The sequence below is a fragment of the Berghia stephanieae genome, chromosome 10, assembly GCF_034508935.2.
Source record: "Berghia stephanieae isolate SIO BIC M18660-M18661 chromosome 10, UCSD_Bste_1.3, whole genome shotgun sequence".
Lineage (NCBI taxonomy): Eukaryota > Metazoa > Mollusca > Gastropoda > Nudibranchia > Aeolidiidae > Berghia > Berghia stephanieae.
The window spans coordinates 24,990,637-25,017,441 of NC_088369.1; the positions used below are offsets into that span (position 1 = coordinate 24,990,637).

The 26,805-nt window shown below is 36.0% G+C and overlaps 2 protein-coding genes across 2 annotated transcripts in view; one reads left to right on the plus strand and one right to left on the minus strand.

Annotated features, from left to right (window-relative positions):
- Nucleotides 1-1,333: 1,333 nt before the first annotated feature.
- On the minus strand, nt 1,334-21,058 carry LOC144980868 (uncharacterized protein CXorf58-like). The gene is made up of 9 exons (XM_078928751.1): nt 20,674-21,058; nt 19,042-19,141; nt 17,651-17,745; nt 16,548-16,659; nt 15,505-15,636; nt 9,842-9,917; nt 8,698-8,851; nt 7,306-7,456; nt 1,334-6,316 (listed from the first exon to the last, which is right to left on the minus strand). Exons 1-9 carry the CDS (start codon nt 20,949-20,951, stop codon nt 6,095-6,097), a joined length of 1,320 nt encoding a protein of 439 aa, XP_078784877.1. The 5' UTR covers nt 20,952-21,058; the 3' UTR covers nt 1,334-6,094.
- A 32-nt stretch (nt 21,059-21,090) lies between these two features.
- Nucleotides 21,091-26,805, plus strand: part of LOC144980869 (intraflagellar transport protein 80 homolog) — a 31,693-nt gene continuing 25,978 nt past the window's right edge. The window contains exons 1-4 of the mRNA XM_078928752.1: nt 21,091-21,454; nt 22,680-22,910; nt 24,525-24,704; nt 26,356-26,465. Of these exons, the coding sequence (XP_078784878.1) occupies nt 21,418-21,454; nt 22,680-22,910; nt 24,525-24,704; nt 26,356-26,465 (558 nt within the window). The 5' untranslated portion in view covers nt 21,091-21,417. The remainder of the gene's footprint in view (nt 21,455-22,679; nt 22,911-24,524; nt 24,705-26,355; nt 26,466-26,805) is intronic.

Sequence of the window (26,805 nt, forward strand, 5' to 3'; positions counted from 1 at the left end):
ATTTTATTGTTATTCCTAAATATTTAGCTGAGGTTATGTGCTCTAATGTGTGGTTGTGTAGCTTGTAATTGCATGTGATTGGAGATTTCTTTTTGGAGATGGACTCCATGTGGTGCCCTTGTTCCCAACCTGCCAGTTTCTCGAGTTGCAGTCCTTTAACCGGGATGAGACCTTTTGTCACATTTACACAATAATTTACACATGAATTAACCATGCCAAAGCATTCAACAAAGCTTCATTAAATCCTCAAACAAGCTATATTATGGAAGCAAGGTTCGATTTCACATGGTGCAAGTCGCCTTTTAGGGATCCTTTGATGTACTGGGGCTTTTACAGTAATTATATCGCTGCGCATAACAAGATATGCACTCAAACTTGAGTCGAATGAGGGGAGTGGGGGGGGGGGGGGGGGGGGGGGGGGGGGAGACACAACATTTAGGTTTGAGTTTTACGCCTATTGTTATCTTTTCAGTCGCTTACTCCTTTCAATGTCGCTTGACTTTATAATAGTTATGGGTTGAGGTTTTGAGTCATTTATTGTTTATGAACATTCATCACAGTCAGAGAAAAAAGTCATTATCAGTTGAAATGACACATATCATGATGTTTCAACAAATAGTTTATATTTAAAATATATATATATATATATAATATATATATATATATATAATATATATATATATATATATATATATATATATATATATTATCATAGGAAAAACGTAATGTAATTGAGAGTAGTATCATTCTTACCATTACAGAACATTTTAGGTACATAAAAAATAAAAAAATAAAAAAAATTATATACTATAATGAAAGCTCATTATAGCATCCCCTACCCTCCTGATACATCACAAAAGCACCCACTTATGTCTATTTTGTTAATGACAACAAATTAAATTTGAATAAAATACATCATAAATGTATTCACAGTTAATGACTAAATCTTATATATTCAAAATCCCTCCCAAACTTGCCTGGAATATGTGTAACAGTAGTGTAAATAATACGTTCATACCAACCCTTTTGATAAGAACCACTTCACATAATAATAACTTTTTAGCTCCCTTGTTTTTTCCGTTTATTATTTTTCGTTTCGTATCCAGCTAGCTTGAAAATAAAGAGCTGCACTAAATCCAATCATCCTGTATTGTATACTCATTTTATAACTATATTACATGGTGGCAGCGGTAAACCTACTATTTATCTACCCCTTGTGTCCATTATTTTGAGCAGGTAACATTGTTTTTGAGATTAATATGGCTTTTAGTCAGGTACCAATGCCTTATCTTGATTGGTGCAAAGACAACAAACAAGAAGCATACGACGAATGGAAGGAATTCATGGAATCGTTTTTTATTATAAACAATGTCGATAATGCAAATAAGTATCATTACATCCTGCTATCTACGGGCACCAAAGGTAGAGACATCGTCCAGTCCTCCAAACTATCAGCAGTGGATAAACAAGACCCAATAAAGGTATGGAAAGTTTTTGAAAACTTCTTAGTAGAAAAACCCAACAAATGGGTGGAAAGGATAGAGCTACAGTCACTGTCCCAGATGACAGACGAAAACCTAGAAGCGTTTGTATTGCGTCTACGGAACAAGACAGCAAAATGTTCGTTTAGAGATGAGAACATACGCAATGACAGGATGCTGGAGCAGCTGATTAAAGGCTGTAAATACCAAAACGAACGAAAGCGACTACTAGAACAGGGTGATGCGCTTAATCTCGAAACAGCCATAAACTTACTTAAAAGCCACGAGGCATCAATCCGGCACATGGCAGAATATAGCACAGCAGCCTCGGGAGCGGAGTCAAGAACACAGGCCAAACTAGATGCCATAAAAGCAAGAGATCATAGACAACTACAACAGTGCGGTCAATGCGGTCTTCGACACGAACGAAGAAAATGTCCTGCTTTCGGCACAATGTGCAAGATATGTGACAAGCCTAACCATTGGGCAAACGTTTGCAGATCCATCCCCCCTAACTCGAAACAAAACAATCGAGACCATAAACAATGGGATAAAAATCATAGATTTACACTCAAGCCAAAAGTTCATGACCTAATGGCAGAAACTATTAACGACGATGAATTCAACATTGATACTGTCGGGATTGACAAAAATAAGAGAGATGAAATATATACGAGAATTCCATTGGAAGTACCTCACAGATCACAAATTATGAACCTGAGAGTCAAGGTCGACACTGGTGTGAATGCAAACATTATCACAGTGAGAGCATTGAACCAAATATATCCTGATGAAGACATAGACAAAGTGCTCACAGGAAACAAGACAGTCTTATCTGGCTACGGAGGTGGTACAATTGATCAGAGAGGATGCTTACAAGTCAAATGCAAAGGTCACAGCCTCACATTTTATGCAGTAGACTCAAACAGCCCAAATATTTTAGGACTTGAAGCATGTCGTCTACTCAACCTGGTGAAAATAAACTGCGCTATACAAGCCAAAACAAAAACACCACTCGATGAGCTAAAGCACGACTTTCCGAATGTTTCGACTCCATTGGCAACTTTGAAGGGGAATTCCATATTACTCTCCGGGAAGACGCCACACCTGTAATACATCCACCAAGGAAATGCCCCATACACATACGGGACGAGCTACTACAGGAGCTAAACAGGATGGAAGAAATAGGTGTCATTGAGCCAGTGAGTCAGCCAACAGATTGGGTAAATTCATTGGCATTCAGTAGAAAATCTAATGGAAAACTCCGGGTGTGCTTGGACCCCAAAGATCTTAACAAAGCCATTAAAAGAGAACACCATAGGACACCAACCCTTGAAGAAATCTCGCATAAATTCTCCAATGCAAAAGTCTTTTCCAAATTAGATGCGCAGCATGGATACTGGGCAATCAAACTAGATGAAGAATCAAGTCTGCTGACAACGTTCAATTCACCCTTTGGGCGATACAAGTTTATAAGACTCCCTTTTGGGCTCAGCGTCTCCCAAGATGTCTTTCAGAGAAAAATGGATGAAATTCTAGAACAATGCCCAGGAGTAGAAGGTATCACAGATGACGTATGTGTATATGGCAAGAACCAAGCAGAGCATGACAAAAATTTGCTCCATTTAATGGAAGTAGCAAAAAAACATGGCCTTGTTTTCAACAGTAAGAAGTGCTTCATCAGACAGGATAAAATTACATTTTTTGGTCTAGAATGGTCCCAAGAAGGTGTCCAGCCTAGTCCCAGCAAGTGTGACAACATCAAATCAAAGGCCAGTCCAAGCAACAAAACTGAACTGCAGTCGTTTCTTGGGATGATCCAATACCTAAGTCCGTTCATTCCAAGGTTAAGCGAAAGAACTACCGCACTGAGAGAGCTTTTGAAAAAGGATAATGTCTGGAACTGGAATAGTTCGCATGAAAAAATATACCAAATGATGAAGAATGACATCCACCAGCATTTGAGGCTATCTTATTTTGACCCTCACAAATCCACCACGATAGAAGTGGACAGCTCATTGAACGGTCTTGGAGCAGCGCTTCTACAGGATGGAAAGCCCATTGCCTTTGCATCCAAGAGCCTGACAGACACAGAAGCACGATACGCAAATATCGAACGTGAAATGCTGGCCGTCGTCTTTGCATGTGAAAGATTTCATACGTACATTTACGGCAAAGAGATAACTGTACAGTCTGACCACAAGCCATTAGAGACAATCCAGTTGAAAAACATTGCAAAGGCACCTCCACGACTACAGCGCATGCTCCTACGTATACAACCATACCAGTGCACCATTACATACAAACCTGGCAAAGAAATGGTTTTTGCCGATTTTTTATCCCGAAACAAACCTACAAGTGGTGAGGAAATTGAGTTGGACGCCACAATCCATCATGTAATAATAAGCCCAGAGAGGAGGACTGAGCTTTTAGAGGAAACAGCAAACGACGCAGAACTTGCCTCACTCGCAAAGCAAATAAGAGAAGGTTGGCCTGAAGACATCAGTCAAGTGAAGAAAGCACTTAGACCTTACTGGTCCATGAAAGAGTTACTCTCTTTTGACAATGACCTCATCATTAAAGGCACAGCTATTTTGATACCAAAGAAATTACGAGAAATGATCCTGGACAAAATTCATGCTGGTCATCAAGGTCGAGACAAATGCATTCTACGTGCAAAAAACAATGTATTTTGGATCGGTATGACAAAAGACATCATCATGAAGGTACATTCGTGTCAGATTTGCAACAAATATGGAAAAAGCCAGGTACGTCAACCGCTATTACAGCCCAAACTACCAGATTTGAGAAGTTAGCGGCAGACATATTCCATCTGGATGGAAAAAATTATATCCTAATGGGAGACTACTTCAGCAAGATGCCATTCGTAAAAACACTGACAACCATGACAAGTCAAGAGATAATTAAATACTTTCAATCAGTGTTTGCTATTCACGGTATTCCTCTCACGCTTGTGACCGATAACGCAAAACAGTTCACAAGCACGGAATTTAAAGCATTCATGAAGGAATGGGAAATCGAACATATAACTTCCAGTCCTTATTTCCCACAATCAAACGGCTTCATTGAAAGGATGGTGCAGACGGTTAAGAACTGCTTAAAGAAATCAAAAGAGACCAAACAAAATCCGCAGATTGCTCTACTCAACCTAAGAACTACACCGATTGACCAGACATTACCTTCCCCCGCTGAACTTCTGTTCAACAGATCAATCCGAACTCCAATACCACGAACAATGAAGATCGCCCCCAGAATAGAACAAGCTCGGGACAACCTGAAACATAGACAGCTGAAACAAAAGGAACAATACGACAAAGTATCTAACACTCTTCCACAGCTGCATAGAGGTCAGCCGGTCCTCCTACAAGACCCAATTTACCATACATGGTCAGCAGCAACAGTGATAGATCATGCCGCGGAACCAAGAAGCTACACAGTGGAGACACCCAACGGTACTGTCCGCAGAAATCGTATACATCTTAAGGAAAGAAAGACTCCAGGTTCTCCATCGCTCAACAACAACGAAGAGTACACAACACAACTTGCACAGCAGGAGACAAACAATGGTCCAGACAATGCCCTGGAGACTCACATTCCTGTACCTACCCACCACACAAGGTCTGGTCGGGAAATTATCCGCCCTAAAAGGCTCGTCGAAAACTACTAACCATAAGTTCTACTATCGTCACCTGTCACCTCACTTTATTCTCACTCTTCATTACCCTCTACACAGGTAGACATGCAATAATACCCTTGAGGAAGAGTGACTGTCAGAATAGTCTACAGTCATTTCATAGGCAATGTCACTAGTATAGGTAGTGCTGTAGAATGCAATACACAATACCCACAATGCACCAAATTTCTACGCCTACACTGAATATTAATGGATATTGAGGTGAACACAAAGACAAACACTAGGTTAGGGACCAGTGGATAAAGGGACACAATAATGCCCTCCACTGGGTCGAGGTCACGAGACCTCTAGTCTTTTTTCTTTCAGGTGATGCCCACATTGAAGAGCCTATTTCCCAACTTATTATGATCTCATCCAACCTTATGTTAATCTAAAAACATTAGGAAAGCTTACTGAGGTCATTTGGAACTTTAAATCTTTACGTTATGTTTTGTTACTTTTTGGCATCCTGCCCACTGACTGGCTGATCTGAGGTTCTTAACCTAGGGTCCCCAAATTACATTTGATGTTCTAAGTTCTATGCTCTAGACAGGCCCTACGAGCATAACGTGTTTATATATCTATCTCAGTCTTGACTAAAAACGTGTTTATATATCTATCTCAATCTTGATTTAAAAATATGCTTACGTTCTATTTGAGAAGGGGGATGTAACAGTAGTGTAAATAATACGTTCATACCAACCCTTTTGATAAGAACCACTTCACATAATAATAACTTTTTAGCTCCCTTGTTTTTTCCGTTTATTATTTTTCGTTTCGTATCCAGCTAGCTTGAAAATAAAGAGCTGCACTAAATCCAATCATCCTGTATTGTATACTCATTTTATAACTATATTACAATATGCTTCCTGCGCATTCAATTTTGCAGTCCATATTTATTTGACTAAGACCCTAGGTATTACGTAAGTAGTGGTGTCTGTATGACGTCATCATGGTACGACAATTGCTGCGTCCATTGGTATAGTTTGTTAGCCTCTTTGTCCCACTCCTCCTCCTCATCATCATCCTCCATATCATCCTCATTAAAGTCCTCGTCATCTTCTCCAGTTAGTCCAAATTTGTTGAAATAATCATCTACGTCATCCATAGACATTCCGTCTTTCTCCGGATAACCGTCTCCCTGTGGTAAAGATAACAATGGTAGTAAATTTACTTTTTAAAAGTAACTAACCATTTGACTTACTGCCTCAAAACTGTATTATGTCATGGAATTCAAATGCTGAAAATTGAAATTACAGTCAGAAATATGAGACAGTTTTTATGCTTTATTGAAGGGAATGAATGTGGATAAATATTCAGTTTGTGTGTTGAACCCATGACGTCAAGAAGTTGAGGAGAGCGGTTTCAAGATAGACACCGAGTTTGATACACTTTTTTTTTTTGAGTGGTGGACAGCTCTGGCAGTAGTGCTACCCTCTCCCTGGCCAGGTGGAGTTGTCGTACCAGTAAGGTCGTGGGTTTGAGCCTCCATCGCCACGACATTTTTATTCTCTATTGTCTTCTGGCACTTTCCTACTCACTTCATTTCTTCTTAATAAATATTAAACTGACAAAATCTAAAATTTCACATTTCTGGTCATTTCAACATTAACATCATTCTGAATTAATACCGTTTTGAAGTGATGGGTCACAACTTAAATTATTTGGGTGTTTGTTTTTCGTTTTTTCTTATTTCTATAGGAGGTCCTAATAGCTCAGTTGGTAGAGCACTCAATTCACACACACAGTTACTGAGATCAATCCCGGGTGCAGTGGAGATTTTAAAAAAATCCCTCTGTCCACCCAGCAGTGATTGGGTGGCTGGGCCTGTTATTTCTGGTGGAAAGTACTTTGCGATAGACAACCCTCCTACCCAAAGGGTAGCAAGCAATTGCTTTGTCCATTTCATAATACAGAAACTGGGATAAACTCTGGTTCCACGGGATTAGTGGTTCTGAAGGAAGGACTATTTATTTGTATATTTTTAAGAAATCTTTCAATTGTTTTTTTTTTATTGTTGTTTTTTTCCCCATTAAAATTAATTATCATTAATACTCAATCTAAATAAATCAGTACTGTTTTAAAAACCCATAACAAATAAAGATCACAACAATGTACAAGACAACTTACAGTTTCCCTACTGTATAACCGTCTCATTTTCATCGCCTTCAATCTGGCTTGCTTGGATCTGCGACTTGAGGAAAGTTGACTGTGGGTTACTGCCCCTGACATTTTAGACTTTGACGGGGTAGGCATAGGACCAAATGGAAAGACTGGGGTTCTGACACAAGCAATGAATAAACAAATAAATAAATAGATAAATAAATAAATAGATAAATAAATAAACAAATAAATAATCGAAAAAAAAACGCCTTGATTACTTAATCAATTCAAAAAGTGATTTTACTATTCAAAATAGAACAAGAAAATGCATCTCTGCGTGGCAGCCTATAAAAATATAATTCAAGAACATACCTTGCATTTGGAAAAAAGGAGAGTATGCAATAAAACGAAATAAAACCATATGAGCTCTATTAATGTCTAAAGTCTGAGATTAGATGGGTTACAAAACACGAAAATTACAGTTTTGTAAACATTATCACTTTATCCCACTCAACTCAGGTGTAAATAAGTAACTAAACAGAGGAAGTAACATAATTTACGAGTGCTAGGCAAAAAAAGGCTACTTTTCAGGCAATTTGGACTGCATGAAACCGAAATTTAAATCCATTTTGTTTGATGCAGGAATACATGAAGCTGTGTGAATAGCAAGATAAAAACTTACAAATACACTAAATAAATGAGTCTGAAAAATCTGACATTCGACATTGAGTCAAGAAATTGATTATTTTTTTGGTGAGTTTTTAATTAGATTTTTATATCAGTGACCATCAGCTCTGTGTATGTACTTTAGATATCCTCTTTATTCTCTCTATATATAACTTATAAAAACAAAAACCATGAAATAATATTGCTCAACCTTTTGATAAAAGGAGCTATTTATAAAACATTTCAAGTATAATTATGATCGACTTCTACAATATGTGACCCACCGTATCGAATCGGTATTATGTCGGGATCCACTCGGTAAGGGAAATTGAATTCATAGCCACCAATATCCAACATGGGTTTAATTTCTGTACGTTATGCTGGAGTATAAAGACTATTTCTTTCATTGCAAAAACTTCTAAGCTCCAATTTCTCATCAATCTGTCTCTAAATTCACTTTTTGGGGTCTGAATCATCCCGACATAATACCGTTTTGAGACGGAAGGTCACATATTGTTTCGAGTGTTGGCACAAAGCTAGAAAAGTATGAAAAACACAACAATCTTCTTTCATTTCCACTTCCTGATGAGAGCCAAAGCTCGAAACAACATTGTAGAAGTTGATCATAATTGTACTTGAAATGTTTTATATAATATATATATGTATTGTAGTCAGTTTCCCAATTTTTCATTGCCATTATATATATTTTCATACACTATATAATATATCTATTTTTTTTTCAAAATTGTTTACCTCATCTTTGAAATAGCCTTGATGTGTCTGACTTGAACTTCTTGTGTGACAGGACGCGACATCAACAAGGGGATCTCTTGTTTCAATCGTGGAGTAATTCTGTTGTTGTATGCAAAGTCTACTACATCAAAAAATATGGTGTGTCGGGGAAGGTCTGAATAAAAAATTATTAAAAAGAAAATAAATTCATGTGTTATTTTGCAGTTTTTTAAAATATCTATATAATATGTCATGCATCGTTCTATTTAAATCCTCACTGTATATCTTTTCATGTTTGTTTGTTCTTTTTTTTGTCAACATTCTTCAATTAAAAAAAAAAAACGAAAAAAAAATCCCCAACAAATAAAAAAAAAATTTGAGCTTTCATTTTGTGCAATATCCACTAATCGTGCAGAAAGTGCTTTACATAGGTCCCTGGTTAACAGCAACATGTAACATGTAGGATGAGACATGACGCCTGGTTGGTGATAATACAATTTTTTTTTGACAAAGACAATGCTGTTAAATGCCATGCACTCATTTACACATGAGTACAGTGAGAGAATGTGAGGAAAGAGCCTTTTCCAAGGACTCAACTATGCGCAGAGCGAGGCTCGCAATCAGGACTTTCCGATACGAAAGTGAAAGTCATACAAGACCACATAGCCGTAATACAACCTAACCTCTTGATGGCTACAGTATTATAGAAATGTGATAGTCAATCATTGTCCCTTAGTTGTATCCATCAAAATAAACCTTAGAATGAACACAACTTACATATTTTAACAACATCTGAAAAGACTTGATAATATAATAAATGAATGAACAAACCCCACAAATCAAACAACTGATAATTACAATAAGCCTCAACACAGAGATACACTGTGTTTGGGTCTTTGAAATTATCGTTTGTTCACCAATCACAGGATTGAATTAGGTAACGAGTGCAATCACTTAATATAAATACCTGCTCCTCCTTTATATTTTTTCGCAATTATTATATAAAAATCTATAACAACCACATCAAACAGTTTATATAACATAATTATTGTGCCTTTATTTTGTGTGTGTGTGTGTGTGTGTGTGTGCGTGTGTGTGTGTGTGCATGTGTGTGTGTGTGTGTGTGCGTTTGTTTCTTTATTGGTTTATTGCATCACTGCCTTACCTTGTAAAGTCAATTTTCTCCAATAATTTTCCTTTCCACCTTGATATGCAGGACTCTCGTCTAAGTTGGATAAATACTGAAACGAAAGAAAATGATAAATTATGTCGAAATCTACCCCCCCTCAAAAAAGCCCGAAACAACAACAACAACAACAACAAAAGCAAACAAACAAAAAGAAAAGGAAAGAAAAGAAATCAAAACAAAATAAAATATTGAATAATCTCTTAATTGTGAAAATAGTCATGTGTTCAAACACTTTATATGGACACTGATCTGATTATTCTTGATTTTACATTCTTATTAGTAGGATTTTCATTTGCTCATAGATCTCATAGATTAAGAATCATTGATGCAGAACGTTGATAAATTTTACAAATCTTTCTTTTGAATTTTCATCAAATAATGGAATGAAGAAAAATGTGAACAATCAACTGGGTAGAGCAAAAATAGTTCAATTGGGAGATCTCTCGAATCACAAGCAAAGAAACTGGATCAGTCCCAAGTTGAGTTGAGGTTTTTACTTTTTATTCTTTTTTTTTCTCCAAGCAGTAGCTTGGAAATAAGATCTGGTATACCTGCTGGAAAGTACCTTGAAACAGACCTGAAATCTACCCAAAGGATTTTTCTTGATTGTTTAATGAACGAAAACTGGGCCATGGGATATACATTGTTTCCATGGTCTTAATGTTTATCGCTTTACCTTTAAGCTATATGTGCATATTTTAAAGAGAATCTAGTATACTAAATATATAGGAAAAGGTTGCCAAACATCAATCTTACTAAATAAAATATATTTGGATTTAAGTTAAGTTTAATGATTATCAATTGTCATTCCCCATTAAACACGTCATGCCAAGTGCTATGTTTTTTAAAACTCCACAAGTAATCATTCTTCAAAACTTCAACAATTTGAGTAAAAAACCCCCAACAAACCTTTAAAAGGATTTGACAGATAAAGAGTAAAGGTAATCAACAACTGAATGTTTACTGTTTAATCTTGACTGATACAGACTGTGTGCTGATACAGTGTTAGTTTGTTATTTATTTCAATGGAGGAAAATCCCTGTTCCCTGAACAAGATAAAAAAAACCCTACATTCTTTGAAAAAACAAAACTAAGCTATGAGGCTCATGAAGCTTGAGTTTCTCTCAGTTTTGGTAACGTTAAATGTTAAATAGCAACTCATTGTGACCCTTTGGATAGGGTGTTAATCTAATGTAAAGTACTTTCCACCAGATCTTACAAAACCAGCTACCATAAATCATTACAAGGTGGACAGAGAGGTCAGATAAAAATCTTGACTGCATTTGGGATAAACACTGGCCCCTTTGCGTGTAAAGCGTATGCTTTAAAACTGACCTATAGGGAGTCCTACACTCTTTGCCAACTATGATGCAAACTATTTTTATTTATTTTTGGTTTCACTCCCCATCGCTGGAAAAAGTTTTTATACTCTAATAACCTCCAGCACTTCTCTACTCACGTCTAATATTAAAAAATTTATTATGTAACACGCCTGACCGGCGAGTCTTGTTTTTGTTGGCTCTTTCATTTACGTGTTTTGAGTGATTTTTATCTGACATTTCGCCTGGATTTTAATACCATCTGATTTGTGATAGTCTTGTGGTTTTATTGATAAACATTTTAACGATTTCTAACAGAGGATTTTTCTAAAATTTTAAAATTTAAGTATGGATTTTCCAAAGTCGAACATAGTTTTAAACTGCTATTTGTTTACAGCCATATTGGAAACTTTATTCACTGTGCTATATTTTACAACTTTTAACAACTACCGTGTACATCGATCTATTTATAATACTAATTTTATGAACAGACTCAGAGGGGGTAGACGAAAACAACGCCCTATAACCACCGTCATTGGTCATCGGCCAACCCCACCCCCTACGACCTCGATCCTCGCTTCAATTTATCAACACTCGTCCCCCATCCAATCTAATCACTTCAATGAGTAATCCTCACCGTTCCTTGTCAAATGTCAACACTGTCCGTGACAGTCAGTATGAAATTAACGACCACCATGACAACAACTCGCAGCAACAGCACCGTCTTGAGCAACAACAACAACAACAACAACAACAACAACAACAACAACAACCTGCACGTAGTGATCATACCAGTTTAAAAATTGGATTACTAAATGTTAGATCGTGTCATAATAAAACTCAAGACATAATCGACATTATTGAAGATCATAAAATTACTATTTTTGTCATCTTGGAAACATGGCTTAATCATTCATATGATGATCCAATTATGAAAGCAATTACACCCGAAGGCTTTTGTATTAAATCATTTCCACGCATTGGGAGGAAAGGAGGTGGAATTGCAATTATTTACAACTTGTCACTCTTTGACAAGATATCATTTCACCATGAAAATTTTAGAAGTTTTGAATACGCTGGATTTGCCATTCATGAAAATAGTTTTAAAAAGTTGTTTCACTGTGTCTACCGCCAACCACCAAGCCAACAAAACAAAATATCAACAATTGATTTTTTATCTGAGTTGGGAGAATTTATGTCTATGCAATCCATTAACAAAAAGCATAATATTTTTATGGGTGATTTTAACATTGATTATTTCGGAAACAAAAATGAATCGAAAGTATTTCGGGAGATTATTGACACAAACAACTATATTCAACTTGTAAGCGGTCCTACAAACAACCATGGACACACAATAGATCATGTCATTACAGACATTGAACATTCTCTCTCTTCACCTGTCTCAAATATTGATAAATTAATCTCTGACCATCATTTAATTGTGTTTTGCGTTTTATTTCCAATGAAGCACGAAGTAAAAAAGATGATAACATCTCGTAATTTGAAGAATATAAACATGAACATTTTTAAACAAGACCTTGACCATAACGTTAAAAATAAACATGATGCGAATGGTCTCCACGAGTCAATTGTTGGTACGGTGGATAAGCATGCTCCCTTAACAACTAGAGCAGTAAGAGTGAGACGTCAAGCACCCTGGTATAATACCGAAATAAAATTGAATGGATTAGCCAGGAGGCGGGCAGAAAGAAAATGGCTCAAGTCCAGAGATGCTGTCGATAAGAAGCGATACATCGCGGCTAGAAATGATGCAAAAGCCGTCAATTTCAGGGCCAAAAAAGAAATTCTATGAAGAAAGCCTCAAAAACGTGGGATGTTCGAGACAATTCTTTGCCTTGACCAAGGAACTGCTGGGACAACAGACGCAACCAGCTCTCCCATCTTTAATCGATCGTGCAGATCTACCAACTCGCTTTGGTCAATATTTTAAAGAAAAAACGGATACCATCAGGAAAGAACTCTCGTCTGAATCGATCCATACAACATTTGACACGTTTCATGGTGATTCATTAACACATTTTTCAAAGATTACTGAAGCTGACTTATGTGATTGCATTATGTCGCCTCCAACTAAAAGTTGTGATTTAGACCCCTTAAATACTGCCATTTTAAAAAAATGCATTGATGTAATTTTAACACCATTTACATGTATTGTTAATAATTCGTTGCAGTCAGGTGCTGTACCAGACATTTACAAAGTTGCTCATGTCAAACCCCTTTTGAAAAAACCTGATCTCGATAAAGAGAACTTAAAAAACTATCGCCCTGTCTCTAATCTTCCTTTTCTCTCTAAGATCTTAGAAAAGCTTGTTTTGAAACAATTACTATCTCATCTTAAAAATAATTGTCTTGAAGAAAAATTTCAGTCTGCTTATCGGCAACATCATTCGACGGAAACCGCACTTGTTAGGGTTGTTAATGATCTCCTCTCTGTTATAGACAATGGTTCATGTTCTTTGCTGAATTTGCTTGACCTATCGTCTGCTTTTGATACTATTGATCACAATCTTCTCCTCAAACGTCTTGAAATTACTTATGGCGTGTCTGGTGCAGCGCTTGATTGGTTTAGGTCATATTTGTTTAATCGTAAACAGATTATTACGGTGGATGAATATAGATCGGAGGAAATATTTCTTGATTGTGGGGTTCCCCAGGGTTCAGTACTTGGACCCGTTCTTTTTGTTTTGTACGTTGGCCCTCTGTCTAAAATCATCAGAAGTTTTGGTCTGTCTTACCATCAATACGCTGATGATACGCAATTGTACTGCGTTTCCAATACGAGAAATTTACAAGAAGTGTCAGCCAATAGTAAAAATTGTATCCAAAGTGTTAAGAAATGGATGAATGAGAACAGACTGAAACTGAATGATGATAAGACGGAGGTGCTGTATGTGGGGAACAGGAAGTGGAAAAGTGAAACAGATTTGAAGTTGGGGGATGCCTCTATTCAAATTGTTGACAAAGTGAAAAACCTTGGCACATTCTTAGACTTAGACTCTGGACTGTCGATGGAGCATCAGGTTAATAATTTGGTTAGATCTCTCTTTTTCCAACTAAAAAAGATTGCTTCCATTAGACGGTTCATATCTGAGGATGTGACCAAGCACCTGGTTGTGTCCCTCGTACTATCGAAATTGGATTATTGTAATGCTCTGTTGTTTGGCGTTTCGCAATACAATCTGAAACGTCTTCAGATTGTCCAAAACAGCGCTGCCAGACTAGTATTCATGAAGCGTAGGTGCGACTCTGCCGGACCTCTACTTCATGACCTGCATTGGCTGCCTGTTGGGAAAATAATTAAATTCAAAGCTTGTGTTTTAGTGTATCGTTGTCTTGAAGGTACTGCCCCTTCCTACCTTTCAGAACTAATTGAAAGATACCGTATTCAAAACCCCGCCCCTTACGTTCGGCCAGTGATTTCACAAAACTAGTTGTCCCTCGAATTCAGAAAAATGCTGGAATGAGATCCTTTTCTCATTTCGGACCCTCTATTTGGAACGCCTTACCGCAGAGCATTCGTGAAAAAGAATCTTTGTCTATTTTTAAACGTTCGCTTAAAACATATTTGTTTCGATTTTAGTAGATGGTATGAGAAGCAAGATAGGTTTGGTTTGTGTTGTGTGTTGTGTTGTGTGTGTGTGTATGTGTGTGTGTGTGCTTGTGTGTGTGAATGAGTATGTTTCAGCCAAAGTAATTTGTAATTTAAGCGCTTAGAGTCTGGTGTCTCGGAGTTATAGCGCTATATAAGTTTTCAGCATTATTATTATTATTATTTTTTAAAAAAAGTAGTCATTCAGAGCCTTAAGGCCCATGGAACCCGAGTTTATTTCAGTTTCTATAGCATGAAATTTACAAATGCAATTGCTTGTTACCCTTTGGATAGGATGCTAGTCTATCACAAAGTACTTTTTCCAGATAAAATAAAATAAAAAAAATAAAATTCCCTTTATTCATCCCGATGGGGAAATTTGTCTTTAGGGTCTATTCCAAGGGAAGACTGGAATAACCCAGGCGTCAGCCGCAGAGCAGCGCCGCAAAGTGAGCTAGGGCGAGGTGACTTGCTAAAGGCCACACAACGCAGCGGCGGGTGATTGAACTCGGTACCTTTCGGGTAGGAGGCAAAGACCATACCACTGAGCCACGCTGCCCCTAACAGACCAAGCTATCCAATCACTATTGGGTGGACAGGGGGGTTAGAAAAAAAACCTCAACTGCACCCAGGATTGATCTCCGTCATTTTGATTGTGAAGCGAATGCTCTACCAACGTAGCTATCGGGACCCCCTAATATACAAACCTGCATATAATCTTTAAGTGTAGTAACATCCACTTCATCATTGACAGCACATTGTTGTTGACGCATCGTGTCTTGAAGCATCTGATCATAAAACATTCGGTTTCCCATCTGACGTAATGAATCTTCAGCAGCCTGTGTGTGGTGGCAAGATATTATATATGTCAAGATCTATCTGATAATATGAAAATCAATCTCATTTCATTTTTGACATATATTAAAATCTAAGTTTAATTTTCACAATAGCATCATTTCTACATGGCATTTGCACACATACATGCGACCCAATGCCTCATTGTGGTGTGATGTTGGATTGGAGAAGAAATTGAGATTGAATTTAATATCCAGAAAACTACACATTAAGATAACCTAGAATGCTCCAATGGAAAGTATATAAATAGTTTTACCACAACCCCCCCCCCCCCCCCCCCCAAAAAAAAAACCCCAAAAAAACCCCAAACAAACAAACAAAAAAAAACAACAAACAACAAAAAAAAAAACAAAAAAAAAAACAAACAAAAATACAATATATATATTTTATATATATATATATATGTAATAATAATAATAATAAATAATAATTAATAATAATAATAATAATAATAATAATAATAATAATAATAATAATAATAATAATAATGATAATAATATTACTATTATTAGTAATAAAACAAAACAAAACAAACATACATTCTATTATTCTCATCATTTGACATAAGTATACAGAAGGTCAGTTTTTTGACATATGCCTCAACTTCAACGTGACTTTATTATGCCAAATATAGACATTTGATTACATATCACACGTCTGTGTAGTTTGTGAAAAAAAGCTTAGCTCTAGAACCATGCCACGTGTAAATTTTTGAATACATATTGTGTTTCCGTCTAAATAGTAAAAAAAAAGAGCTTAGCATTTAAATATTGACACAAATGAATCCTATCACTGTATAGGCAATTGATTACAAATACACATCATCCATCTGTGTAATTTGCCAAAAAAAGAAAATAAGGCTTAGCTCTTAACTTTTGACACACGAGTATCATACCTCTGTAGCCGGCTTGATCATCTTACGACCACTGATGTATTTTACTTTTTGATGAGTATTGTGGATAAAAATTTTAAAGAAAATCATAGGTGGAAATTCAGTCCCTCCAAATCTGGGTGAAAAACAAAAGTTAAAAAAGAGAGAAAAAATAAAAATAAAATAAAAAATCAAGTTCGTTATCGAGTTCTTTCAAAAATGAAGTTTACAACAGTACATTATGCGCCTGAACAGAGAAAAGCTTTATAAAGAGTACCAAAATTTGAATGTTATTGCTTGTAAAAATTAGAGTTTGTATAAACTATGAGTAATGAATAGAAATTAGTGGAACCAATACTTTGCAATGGAGCCGAGGGGCAAAACAATACTTTAAATCTTGAAGCATTTTATAATTCATTCTACCAATGCTTATTTTTCCTGCTCACTAACCACCAAGGACTTAAAGAAGAAACTACTCTTAAGGTTAAAAGATAAATGTTTACCGTACCTATGAATGTACATTTACAATTAATTATAGAATTGTGAAAGGAAGAAAAATGTTTATCTGATAATCTCAAATCACTCAATCATAGTCGTCATTGACTACGAGTATCCTCCAAAATCTACCTTGCTTACCCAATTCAAAATCATGATTACAATAATTGACTACTCTTTGTTGTAATTATGATAAAAAGCAATGAACTGAGTAGAAACTATTTTAGAGGCGAGAGGGTGTTTTATCATGGCTCAGCATTACGATCTTTGCATCATAATCGAAAGATACCGAGTTCAAATACCTGCTGAGCTGTATGGCCTTAAGGAAGTCAATCGCCCTAGCTCAGTTTGCAGCGCTGCACAGCAGCTGCCATCTGCATTATTCCAGTATTCCCTAAGAATAGATCTCAAAGACAAAATTTCCCTATGGGATGAATAAAGGGAATTTCATTTATTCATTTATTTTCATTTAATATTATTTTTAAATCCATGACCAGACTGTTACAGTCGGGATGCCCTTTGACATTTTTCTACTCATTTAATTTCTTATCCATCATCAACATAAGTGCCTCCTCCACTCACTTTTTTTTGTTGTAATTATATTGGTATTCTATAAAAATGATTAAACTAACCTGAATCTTACTCTGACTTGTTGGCTTTTATCTGCCAAAAATTCTGCCTCAGTTGGTGATACTTTGCGCAAAATTTCACATGATAATGAATTTTCCTGAAAAAAAAAAGAAAAGAAAACACGTTTACAATGTCTGACATTTCTTGTGATGTAAAACATCAGGTGAACACAGTTTAAATGTTTTCGTCTTGTAATAATTGACTCATAAGTAGCAAGTGTTTATGTCTGAACTGGGTTCATATTCTATTATTAATGCAAATTCTAAATATACATGGAATTATGAATTATATTTACACAGACAAATTATTAAATCATTTGGATCCTCAAAAGAAGCAACTAACAGTGCTTTTTATTTCATTCATTGATTAAAGAAGAGGTCCCAAAAAATTCATTTCAAGTCTGAGCAAGGGGTGATTAAATGAGAATCATACAGCAGTTCAAAGTAGAAGTAATAAGAATCGATGATTGTACACAAATAGAAAATTATCAAAACTAAGCAATTTATTCAGATAAAAATCATTATCTTTAAAAGACATAAAATTCACACAATAATTAGCTTTTTTCCTTAATATCTTCACATCATAAAATATAAAATGACATAGATTATTAAGTGGTCCTTAGACCCAATGGTCCATGGAGTTGGAGTTTATCCCAGTCTCTATAACGTGAAATGGACAATACTAATTGCTTGCTTTCCTTTGGCTAGGACACTAGTCTATTGCAAAGTATTTAATAGACCCAGCTACCAAATCACTATTAAGACTGTCATCTGCGCGGCCGCAAATATCAGGGCGATCCGCAAATTTTGGCAAATTTCCCAAAATTGGCAAATCGTGGCAAATTTTGGGAAAATTGGCAAATCACGTGGCAAATTTTGGGGAAAAAAAAGAAGCGAAAACAAAATAACGAAAAAAAAAGTGCAAAACTTGAGAAATGTTGCAGCTTTGCCTGGGCCCAAACCAAGGGAAGCTACTCTCTACGGATAATGATCCTTTAAAATCTTTGTAACAACGCTATTGTGTAAATAAATAAATGTAGCCTCCTTAAATGTAATAAATTGTCTTTTATATATATTGTTTTCTGTATCGCGTGTTAATTTTTACTGAAACGCTTTGCTCTTCTCGGCAAATTTTTTGGCAAATTTTGGTCTTTTTGGCAAATTTCTTGGCAAATTTTGGGGGTTTTTTTGGCAACTTTTGGCAAATTTTAGGTCCCAATTTGGCAAAAAATGCAGATGACAGTGAGGGGTCAGAAAAAAAATCTCAACTGCACCCGTAATTGATCTTGATCCCTTTGCATGTGAAGTGGGTGCTCTACCAACTGAGCTATTCAGACCCCTGATATAGATCATATTATCAATAAATCAGAAAAAAATTCCCTTATCGTACTTACAGCAGCACAGACCGAGTGTTTTAACAATCTAAACATCTGGCGATCTCTATAACTGATCCATGCTCTTTCAATAACTAATGCAGCAGCTTGACGTATAAGTCTATGAAAAGATGAAGAAAAAACAACAGCTCTGAAATTTTAAAAAAGGTCATGGTCATACCCTTCACACAGTACAATACTATACCAAATTCTCCTTTTTCAGTTCTAACAATTCGATGATAGGACAGAGCTAAATACCAGAGCTTTTATATAGCGCAATATCCACTAAACATGCTCAAAGTGCTTCACAAAGGGTCCCTGATCAACAGCAACACATAACAAGTCATTACACCTGTTTAGGCGATATTACAATTTTTCCAGGTCCTCATTTTACACCTAAGTTTAAAAAATGTATCCTCTTTTTGTTATTCCAAGACGTCTGTCAAAAAGAGAAATTCTTATCCGCCTGTTATTTAAGTTCATCACTATTATCCAGTAATTGTTCTTTTGTTCCTTTACTTTCAGAATTAAAATTAAATGTAGCCAAATTAAACCTGATTAAAACATTAGAAAAGCGATCAACAAAGTCATTGTCTAGTTCATTCAATCACACCCCCCAAGACAAGTTTGGTTGGAAAATAGGTTTATGTTTTCATATGTGCGGCTATGTGGTCTTGTGGTAAGACACTCGCTTTTAGATTGGAAGGTCCTGGGTTTGAGCCTCACTCAGCAAATAGTTGAGTCCTTGGAAAAGGTTCTTTACTCAGATTCTCTCACTGTACTCAGGTGTAAAATGAGTACGTGGCCGTTAACAGCGTTGTCTCGGTCCAAAAAAATTATAATATCCCATAAAAGGCGTTATGTCACGTTCTTCATGTTACGTGTTGCTGTTGGTTGGGGACCCTTTATAAAGCACTTTGAGCATGTTAAGTAGATATAACGCTATATAAAAGTTCAAGTTATAGGTATGTCAGAATTATTTCGAGCAAGCTTTAATGCATCCATGTCTACCCGAAGAGATACATAAGAAGAATGATTCCTCTGGACCACAATTGTCGTCTGTCTCAACACTTCCGTAAATAAAACCTATGCATGGAGAAAGTGAATGAAATTTTACTTGTAGCAGGATTGTATCGGATGATTCTGTATTATTAATGAAGTGGTTATTCGCTATATAGCTATTTATTAACATTTTGAGGCATCTATCAAACTATTAAAAGTTGATCTCAACATATCAAGTAAAAATAATTGGACAATAGTAGTCCTTTAGACTTCAGTGCCATTAGTTTATCACGGTCTCTATCTAAAGCATGAAACGGACATTACCAATTACTTGCTATTCTAACGCAAAGTGGTTTCTACCAGATCTAACAGACCCAGCAACCCAATCACTGCTGAGTGGACATGGGTATAAAATTTTTTATAAAAAAATCTTTCCCACCCGGGATTGATCAGAGTCCCTTTGAGACTTTGAGTGAAAAGCAAGAGCTCTGCCAACTGAGCTATCGGAACTCCCAAACATTCGGATAATACATTACATGCCTCTTTTGTTTCGCCTAATCCATGAAATATTATTTAAATAAAGTAAATTAGTAAATTGAAATGTGGAGGAATGGTGCAACAATATGGAGTAAAAATAAATTCAGTACTTACTCTCTCTCATTTTGAGCGCCGTGTCTTAAACTTTGGCTTTGAGAGTTGGTCGGAGACATGGTTGATCTATTTTTGGAATAATGCGATCGTTGGGGTCCTTGAGTACCACATTCAGACCCTGGGAAGTCCACAGATCCAGGCATCGAAACTCTGCTCTCTGGTGTGTGAGTTCCATGACTGGCTGGTCCACTTTGACCTGAGGGTAACGATGGTATTTTTACATTGATCGACGTTCTGCTTGGTGATTTCATTTCATTGTCACGGCTTGTTGAACTCATTTTGACGAGATGTGTCTTTTCACAAGCACATACCAAGAACAAACTTATTGACGATTTCGTTGACCACTCAGACTCTGCTTTTCCACCATTTTGTATCTAAAGAAAACAAATCATTTCCGCGCATGCGTAACCGAATTGTATATTATTTCCTCCAATTTGATCGGAATGCAAATGAAGAGAAACGTCATTTAAAAATTAAGGTACTATGATAAACGTTAGCATGGGCATATACAGGATAAAGCTTTCCGAAAGCTGATCTGTTATTATTTCTCTAAAACAATAATATCACGGAATAATTTTCTTTCATAAAAAGCTTGAATTTAAGTTTTTAATGCCCGGAGGACTTCACAAATTTTAGAACAATCGTTGCGCATGAGCACAAACGGCATACCGGAATCTGAATTTTCCTGTGAAATTGTTTACCTCAGTTACCACATTTTTGTGTCCAGAATCTGTGGGATAAAACATGAGGTTCAAGACAACATTACAGAAGGAACCAAAACATATCCTTTTTACTGATCACTAAACATTTTTTGTTACAAATGTATTTAATTGGAGCCTTTCTTGATTTGCTATTACGTAGTTTTGTGCTATTGAAGTTGTACGTTTGGGGTCCAAATAATTGGGATGGTTGCAGTGTGAGTGTGTGTGTTGTTTATCTTGATCTCTTTGAACCTTATATCCAGATCTAATTTCATTGGCGTACATGATTCTTCTTTCTATACGAATTTACCTAATAACTAATAGCAAAGGTACTAAATATACAAGAAGGAAAGAAGTTTGGTACAAACGAATTGAGTCAACTGAGTAGAGAGGAATTGGGCCTCTGCCTCTACACTGAGTCTACACACCATTGTCGTGAACGGATTTCTCCATCTAGTTCAGGATAGGTAAATTATAGGAAATAATAAAGAAAAATTCTCCACCGAAGTGGGCGTTCTCCATATATGTAAAGGACATATATGGGCGGTTAAAAATGCCATGTATCAAAATCAAGGCATCACGCGAAGTCCGGGAATTTGGAATGTCCATCCGGTAATAGTATTAAAATCAGAGTCAACACTTGACTTAGTTTCAATCAACAATCCATAGTTAAGTAGTAAGAAGGGCTTTTGAAATGAATGCAACCCCGTTTTTATACCCATTGTGACGTCATAAACTCAGGGAAGAAATAACACATAACAGTGAATTGAACTAACAGTGACACCTAACATGAAAACAATTCACAACAACAACTCAATAGCCAAACAACAACAAACATTGAAACAGAAATAAATACGTTCCCACACCATAGAAATAAAAGCATGTTTGTACGCTTGTGGGATTTCATAAAGAACTTCCACATACAGGCGGCACTCACGGAAGACCCGTGATTACACATCAAATGTAATAGGTTATAGTATATATAATACATAGGTGTTTATTATACGATAATAATACACATATACTTAAAGGCATTCATAGATATATGATACATAAGTATTCGATGGATTCAAACTTGAAATAACAGCGAGTCGTCCCTCCTCATTATTTCAAAATGTAATTTTGTTGACAGGTAAATCTTTTTCCATAAGGAAGTATAGATTAACCATTAATATAGATAATATCAGTATTTCAATTTTCATTCCCACTAAGCAGCATTTTAAGAAGCATTCTATACTAGAAAGCTTTTTACAACACCACATTTACAAATACATGATAATATACATTTTCCTTAACAATACTTACATTCCGAACTTGCAAGTTGTGTTGGGTGGACATCACCTGATGAGCTTTTCTCTAGTGCTGATGATCACCATGTTATACGCTGGAATTTGACCAACAATGAAACTGCAACAGTTCTTGATCTGCCAAAAGATTGCTACCCAACCAGCATGCATTGGTTTCCAAAGTCTGCCATGGGTGGTGGTGGTGGGAAGAAAGCTGTATCTGATGTCTTTGTCCTCACTTCCACAGATGGTAAATTACGCTGTGTTGTTCTGCATTTAATTTGAGCTATGTGGTCTTGTGGTATGACACTCACTTTCAGATTGGAAGGTCCTGGGTTCGAGTCTCTCTTGGAAAAGGCTCTTTACTCACATTCTCTCACCGTACTCAGGTGTAAAATGAGTACCTGACCGTTAACAGCATTGTCTCTGTCTGAAAACAATTGTACTATCGCCTAACAGTACAGGCATCATGTCCCGTCCTACATGTTAAATATTGCTGTAGGTCAGGGACCCTTGTAAAACGCTTTGAGCATGTTTAGTGGATATTGGTTCAATTAAAAAAAAAAAAATCAAATACTTCTAGTTGTTGGTGGATGAATTGAAGTTTTTGGTTTGAAGAATTAAGTCAGTTGTTTTATTGATTTATGCTATTTTTTTAAGATCATAGATTAGTTGGTTGTGAGTCACTGAATTTGTCACCTTTACTTTGTCTATTATCTATATTAGGTCTAAAGAGCCATAGTTTATTTTCGTTTCACGAGGATTGAACCACTGGACTTACATACAGAGAAACCACTATCCTATTTATTGCCATGTCTAGTCTGCCACTGCCTTGATAGTTTTCACCCCACTGTGTGAGTGAAGAGGTGGCATTGTCATTTACGAGGTTTCTCTGTAAGTATGTATGCATGGGACAGCGTGGCTCAGCAGTACGGTTTTTGCTTCATACCAGAAAGGTACCGAGTTCAATCACCCGCCGCGCTGTGTGGCTTTGAGCAAGTAACCTCACCCTAGCTCACTTTGCGGCGCTGCACTGCGGCTGACGCCTGAGTTATTCCAGTCTTCCCTTGGAATAGACCCTAAAGACAAATTTCCCCATCGGGATGAATAAAGGAAATTTTATTCATTTTACTTATTTATGTATGTATGTTCCCTGATTGAACAGTGACAATTGGTTATGGCTCTTTAAGTAAGAGACTAGTTTGTTGTTATTAGTACTTACTACCAGATCTAACAGACTTAGCTTCCAATCATTTTCAGTTGACAAAGGGGCCAGGAAAAGAAACAGTACACAGATTTTAACCTGTCACATTAGTATTGGGCGAGGTGCTTTATATGAGATATTGCAACCTTTCTCTCCTGCTAGCTACAACTTGAGTTTTTATATAGCAGAATATCCACGAAGCATACTCAAAGTACTTTATAAGGGGTCCCTAACCAACAGCAACACATAACATGTAGGACGAGACATGATGTCTGCTGGGTGATCTTACCATTTTTTTCAACAAAGACAATGCTTTTAACAGCCAGTTACTCATTGTAAACCTGAAGAGGGTGAGAGAGTGTGAGTAAAGAATCTGTTCCAAGGACTAAACCATGTGCCGTTCAGAGTGGGACTGGAACCCAGGACCTTTCAATCCAAAGACGAGTGTCATACTGCAAGACCACATAGTGCAAGATATAATCAATGAACTGCAAGTAAGCTGCAAAGTATGTCTTATCTCACTGAAGAATGCTGGAATTGCCTTTCTTATAGCATTGTTCTTTACTATTTATATATTAAAACTTAAAATGTTTTTCTTCCATTCAATTATTTTCCAGTTCATAATAGTTGATAATACTATCTTCTAATCTACTTTTCAAGGAAAATTTCATTTGATAACTCGTGCTGGCAGGATGGAGAAAAGTGTTGATGCACACAAAGGTGCTGTGTTATGTGGTAGGTGGAGCTATGATGGCACTGCATTGGTTACTGCAGGGGAAGATGGACAGGTTAAGATTTGGTCCAGGAGTGGAATGCTACGATCAACTTTGACACAAAACAGTGAGTTTATGTTAACTTTATCCTCACCAACCATACAAGTCATGACTGTTTTGTAAATATATATTTACTCAACGTAATCAGTATAATGCATAGACCTGTAAATTCTTAGTCAATTAACTGAAATCAGTCAATTTGTCAAATTCAAATATTTTTAAAAAGGAAAGAAAGAATTGAATAAAGAAAGAATTCATTAATCGCAGTCGAATGACCGTAAGCTTAATTAGAAATGTTCCACAGTGCTACGCATAGCTCATGGGCCGTTTATATTAACGATAGATATATTGCTAAGGCTAAGCGACACTTTTTAGAATTGCCGTGTATTTTCACACAGCCTTCGTGAAATTATTTTCTCACTTTCCAAACCTGTCGTGATCCCAATGGTAGCCAATTTTAACTGAGCGGCTAAGCTATAAATTTCACTGTTTCGTCTAAGCGAAAATTGACCACATTTACCTGGAGGACAGTAAAAGTATGAAAAAGAAAAATTAGAACGCCGGAAGTGCGTTATGTAGACACCTTCAAATCGAAAGTTAAATGATTGCTACAAGCACATCTCGATTGCCTCATACTGTAAACAAACTGGTTGACCGTTTCTAGATAGTTTCTTCACTGATGATTGGGTACCTAATTATAAGGAACAATGGTAAGTAGCCTAATTAATTCCCTCGCAAATTAGTTTTCTGCCTTTGTTTTGCTCAAGTGAGCTTGCTGTTTACTATTTATTTTGATTTTTTTGATTTTCCCACTACGAATTACGAAGAGTTTCAGTCAATTTTTATCGAGCTCATTTACAGGTCTAAATGCATGAATTTACAGCCTTAGAGTTAGAGATGAGGATTTTGACGAAATGTTATTATTTTTCAAATATTTTTTAAAAGTTTCTTCGATATCTTTGCTTCTTTCAACATTATTTGTTTACTTTATGGTAATAAAAACAGACAATGAGATAAGCAAGGGGATCAGATCAATTTTTGGAAAAGTAGATAAATTGAAATGTTGCCATTTAAGGCTTTTACAATGATACTCATTTTATGTTATATCAATTGTTGGTATTTAAAAAAAATGTTTTCTATTCACAACCCTTGAATTGCTTTTCAGAATGCAATTCAAAGGCCAAGGGCCGAAACGTTGTTTGTTTTGTGTTGTTCCCTTATATATGAGTCACATTTACTCACTTTATCTTTCTCTTCAGAATTCAAATGCCAGCCCCTATTTTAAAAAAAGGTTTTGACTTTATTATTTGTATAACTGTGATATCATTTTCACCGTCATTTAGAACATCTGGGCTCAAGCATTAGATTTAGCCTACAAGTTTATTTTTTCTTTTATTTTCTTTCTTTCTTTTTTTTTTTTTTCTTTTTGCTGTTCTAGGGTGATGGAAAGAAATGGCTTTTTAAATATATACTTCTTTGTAAAATTTTATTTTAGTGAAGATGGGCTTTCAATTTTAAGGTTCTAAAAAGTAAAGCTACAAAAAAAAAAAAAATCAAAAAAAAAAAAAAATATAAAAATTGCTTGTTTTGCTGTTGTGTTCACAGGGATATAACATAAGATATTTTAGTGTTACATGAAAGTCATACAATATTTGTCATCCCATCTTTTTTTTTTTTTTTTTTTCCTTTTTAATTTTTAAATAATTTTTTTACTTCAGGTATCCCAGTTTACGGTGTGGCCTGGGGTCCAGAATCAGATCAAGTCCTTTTTACAAATGGCAAACAGTTGGTGGTGAAACCACTGCAGGCCAATGCCAAACCTCACATGGTACAATGATTACTTTTTGTTTGGATAGCTTCGATCTGATAGATAGATAGATCAATGAATAGATAGATATAAAATCATAAAAACTAAAACCATGAAATAATAGTGCTCCACTTTTTGATGGATAGATAGATAGATTAAAAGTTTTAGATTGAGAACTTTTTATTTGTATTCAGCATTTTTGTTTTGGTATAAAAAGAGAGAAAAATAGAAAGGTAGGCAAGCAGATAGAAAGACGTAGACATTGTAATAAAAATCAAGCATCTATACATATATATATATATAAATGATTGAAGGAAGGGGGGAAGAAAATTATTTGATTCATTATAACTTTCTTTCTTTC